Below are 5,038 nucleotides of genomic sequence, written 5' to 3' on the forward strand. Positions count from 1 at the left end.
AGATTAGAAAGGTAGAGAATCCTACTCCCTATATCATATTGACATCAACGGTACACATGTTAAGTGTCTCCTGAGCCCAATGCTATTCATGTTTCACTTCGTGCAAAGGGATCATAACATACTTTTTAACAATATTATTAAACTCACACAAAACATGTACCGTCACATCAGCGTCCAAGACAAGGCATCGTCTCCTGTCAACATTGTTTGCTGAATTTCATCCCCTGCAAAACAGTTGGTATCGAGGAAACTAGCAACACCCTTAAAGTCTTCCATCAAGATGAGAAATTAATTATTTAGACAAGTTTGAATGTAAAAACCAGTCGCATTCTCGCTTTGCACCTAAGGGCAGGTCTTGGTGCAACAGAAAGGGTTGCTCTTTTGTGATCGAAAAGGTTACAAGCTTGAGTCATGTAAACAACCTCTTTGCAAAACAAAAGCCTGCGTACGATAGACATTTTCAACCCCGGACAAAGTAGGGAGCCTTGTTAGCTTGAGGTCACCCTTTAATTCTCGATATGCACCTCCACTAACATGAGTGTAATAAAAATAAGGGTAAATTACATAGTAGCCCCTCAGGTTTGAGGTCTATTACAACTCCATACAATAACTTTAAAACATTTCACTTTCATACATCCAATACCATTTTATTTCAAAATAACACCTCCATTAGATTTTCCATCCATTAGTCTGTTAAATGCTGACGTGGCTACCACATTTGTGCTGATGTGGCTGCCACGTGGCAAAAAAATATTTTTTTAAAAAAAAAACCTAAATCTTCTAAATATTAAAATTATAAAAAATATAATTAATTAATTAATTAAATAAAATAATAAAAAAAACTAGAAAATCCCGAAACCCAGATCCCTTCTTTCCCCCCCCCCACCCTTTTGCAACTCCCAAAATCCTCTCTTCTCCTCGGAACCCCAAAACCCATATCCGCCATCTTCATCTTCTTCCCTGAAAACCTAGAAATGATAACCCCCCACCCCAAAACCAAAAACCCAGAACACCACATCCCTACCCGCGACCCTCCCTGTGCACCCCCCTAACCCATGACCTTTCCTCCCTCCGCACCCACCATCTTTCCTTCTCTACACACCCCCCACTCTCCTCTACACACCCCCCATCACCGACCCCAATTGCTTCTTCTACCGCCACCGCCACCGCAGACACTCAAGACATCAGCTTGCTTCAAGTTATGTACGCCATGGAAGCTGCGGAGGCCACAATCAAGCAACAGGTGGAATACAACATTTGGTTGCGGGCTCAGCTCGAATACAAGATTCTCGAGCTGCACAGGTACAAGCTCCACGAATCCATGGCCGCCCAGTTGCCGCCTTCCGCCCGCGAATCTCAGGACCAAGCTCATCGGGTAGCTGCCGCTGGCGTCGACAATCGAATCGAAAGGATTGCGAATCACGGTTCGTCACAGCAGAGTCGTGGGGAATCGGAAACAAGAGAGACCCAATTGGGCAGCAGCAAAATCAATGAAAGTGGTTCGGATTTTTGGTACTCCGACGGCGGCTGATCACGCAAGCAATGGGATATCGAGATTGTCATCCTTGTCTACAATGACGTCGCTTTCACCAGGCAGGTCGAGCATGGAGGGGGATTACGGAAATGGGTTGATGCCATTGACCGAGTCGAACAACCCTAATAGCAGAATGTTGAAGAAGGATCTGGTTGTTAGGGTTCATAAGCACGATCAAGAAATTATGCAATTGCGAAAGCATTTGGTGGATTATTCGATCAAAGAGGCGCAAACTCGGAACGAAAAGTATGTGCTGGAGAAGCGCATTGCAGGTTGTGTGGGTGGGTTGCGGGTTCAGCTTTTGAATTTGGTTTTTGGTTTTGTTTTTTTTAATTTAGAAGATTCAAGTTTTTTTTTTTAAATTAAAAAATTATTATTTTTTGCCACGTGGCACACATTTGGCAGCCACGTGGCACAAATGTGGCAGCCACATCATCACTTAACGGATCAATGGATGGAAAATGTAACGGATGTATTATTTTGAAATAAAATAGTACTTGAGGTATGAAAATGAAATGTTTTAAAGATGTTGTATGGGGTTGTAATAGACCTCAAACCTGAGGGGCTACTATGTAATTTACCCTAAAACTAAAATTAAAAAAAAAAAAGATAGCAGGGGGTCTGTAATTTTCTTAAGCTACAATGTATGCATAGTATTATAATGCATTTCTGGGATTGAAAGGTGCAACACTTTCAAAATTAACAATAATCATTAGAAGGATCTGTTTCAACTTTACAAGATAGAAATTAACTTCACTACGATCTGTCTATCAATGGCAACAAAGCAGGATCTACTTTATCTTTAGACAACAAATCAATTATCAATTTCGTAGTCGACGCATATGCAGAAAAACCCTTCCCCACCATTTGTTGAATAAGTCCCATCGCTTCTGATAGCTCATTGTTATTGAAAAAGCCTCGGATGATTATGTTATAGGTCCAACCATTTGGAGAACAACCTTTCTCTTCCATTTCTTTAAGTAATTTTACTGCTTCGTTTGTTAGCCCTCCGTTGCAAAATCCACCAATCATTATGTTATATGTCCTGGTATTAGGTTGAAGACCTCTTGATGATAAACTGCGAAAGAGATCCCTTGCAGATTCAACTTTCCCACCAATGCACAATCCTCCAATTAGAATAGCGTAAATCACAATATTTGGCTCTAACTTCTTACTCTCCATATCTCTTAACAATTGTATTGCCTCGGGAAATTGTTGGTTTTTACACAGGCCACCCAATAAAACAGCATAGGTTTGAACATCTGGAAAATGGCCGCAAGCTTGCATCTGAGAGAACAACTTTTGTGCATCTTGTGTTCTCCCTACTTTGCAAAAACCGTCCATGAGAGTGGTGTAAATAACGACATTTGGAATGACTCTGCTACTAGAAATTTCCTCAAAAAGCAACACCGCCTCATCTATCCTTCTATGCTTACAATAGCCATTTATCAATATGTTGTAACTATAAGCATCAACAATGGATCCCTTGCTAAGCATTAGTTCCAAAACCTTTTTTGCCTCATTCATTTCCCCTCGCAAGCAATAACCATCCATGAGCGAATTATAAGTAACTGTGTCAGGCTCAATACCTCTTTCAGTCATCAATTCGACAATGCTTTTTGCTTCCCCAACCAAGCCCTCTTTACAAAGGCTGTCTACCAAGACATTGAAGGTGTGCAGAGTTGGAAATATGCCTTTGCTCACCATTTCATTAAACAATCTCGTAGCTTCTTTCGACCCCCATAATTTGCATACTCCATGAATCAAAGAAGTATATGTAATGACATCGGGGTCAATACCTTTACTCATCATTTCAGAGAAAAGGTTCATCGCATCAACAAGCATAGTGTCCTTACAAAGACTGTCGATGATTGTGTTGTAGACAACTATGGCTTGCAACCTGCTTCTTCCATCTTCTTAAGCAATTGGATAGATCCAGTGTTGTTACCTTTCATGCAAAGGCCCTTTATTAGTGTGCCGAAAGTAACCACATTGGGCTTACAAGTACCACTCTCCATCATTTTATTCAGAATTCCAACAGCATCGGCCTCTCTATTCTGAAGAAGGAACCCGTGGATTAGAGTGTTGAAGAATTTTCCCAAGACAAACAAACCAAACCCGATTTGGTTCAAATGAGAAAAGCAATTAATGATAATGTTTAGACTGTAAGCATTAGGACCAATTCCCAACAGGCCCATTTGATCATTCAACACGATGACTGTTGCATAATGTTTCAATTTGGCGACTTGAGTCAAGACTTGATTGAATCGGATAACGGACGACAGAGAACGCATTCGAAGCATTTCGTCGAACACATGGAGTGCATCCTCAAGATTATTGAGTTTCACACGCCAATGCAATTGGGTGCTTTTAGATTTGGTTGGTTAAGAAGGTCGAGCGTGAAACGGAGCCAAGTAACTGTTGGGCAATAGAAAAAGAGTAGAGTTATGAACTACACAAAACACAGGCGGCATACCTCTCCCTCTCAGTCTGCTACCGATGCCGAGACCGACCTTGAAAGAAGACGAAGCAGCCATTGTCGTCGCCCGCATCATGTTCAGCATCTGGGCTAATCAGTAAGAAGATGATCAATTGATTGTGTCTATCGAATCCTTTTTCCGGTGATGTTCCGTTTTTGTTATTTTTTGAATTTTTTTTTCTTTCAATGGTTGGGAGTGAGGAAAGTCGTATTATATAAGATACGCTCTTATCTGACAACAAATTTGTATGAAGAGATTTCAATGTGAAAAGTGCAAAACTTTAACAAATGGCTTTCCGCATTGAGTTTCACCGCGTCAATCAGTCAGCTACTTCCGCTTATCAATTTTGTGTGAACACAGAAGGTAATATCGTAATTTAGAGTTAGCAAAACCTTGATTAGGCCATGTCCAATCAAACAGAGAATTTTTAGCGTGTTGTTTATGAAGTCCGGTACTAAGTGTGTTACGAATGTTTTAAATGTTAAATTTGATTTTCACAATTATTAAATCTTTTATGTTTGATCTTAACCATTTATTTTTCATATCACTGTTATGCACCATTAAATACAATGTGAAATTAAAGAGAAATTCTAATGTTCTAAACCCTCTAAATTAAAGAGAAATTCTAACGTCCGGATTTGACATAGGTCCACATTTGGTCTCATCTCCCTCTCACACATCATACCACACTCAATCCAGGTTAGGGGTGGGCAAACGGGTACTAGACATGTGGGGCGGGTCGGAAAATTGTAAAACACAAAATGGGCGGGGTGGGGTGGGTTCAAGAAATTAACGGGGAGGGGTGGGTCCAAAAGTCCCAAGAAACAGGGCCCCGGTCGGACCTGTTTCTCCCATTCCCACTCAGTTTATCTGGCGTGGTACTACACACAACAAACTCCCAAAACATATGACTCCCCAAACCTCTCCTCCTTGTTCTTTTCTGTTTATCCCCATTTGTCTCTGATGCAGAAAGACCGAGCTTCTGTTGGTGCCTTTTAACCTCTCTGATTCCTCCAAACAAATG

At 40.8% G+C, this 5,038-nt stretch overlaps 1 protein-coding gene across 1 annotated transcript; it reads right to left on the minus strand.

Annotated features, from left to right (window-relative positions):
* Positions 1–2,225: 2,225 nt before the first annotated feature.
* On the minus strand, positions 2,226–4,385 carry LOC103427201 (pentatricopeptide repeat-containing protein At3g22470, mitochondrial-like). The gene has a single exon (XM_029099754.2). The coding sequence runs from the start codon at positions 3,377–3,379 to the stop codon at positions 2,291–2,293; it is 1,089 nt and encodes a 362-aa protein (XP_028955587.2). The 5' UTR covers positions 3,380–4,385; the 3' UTR covers positions 2,226–2,290.
* Positions 4,386–5,038: the final 653 nt, after the last annotated feature.

This window comes from Malus domestica, chromosome 03 (assembly GCF_042453785.1).
Source record: "Malus domestica chromosome 03, GDT2T_hap1".
NCBI classification, from domain to species: Eukaryota; Viridiplantae; Streptophyta; class Magnoliopsida; order Rosales; family Rosaceae; genus Malus; species Malus domestica.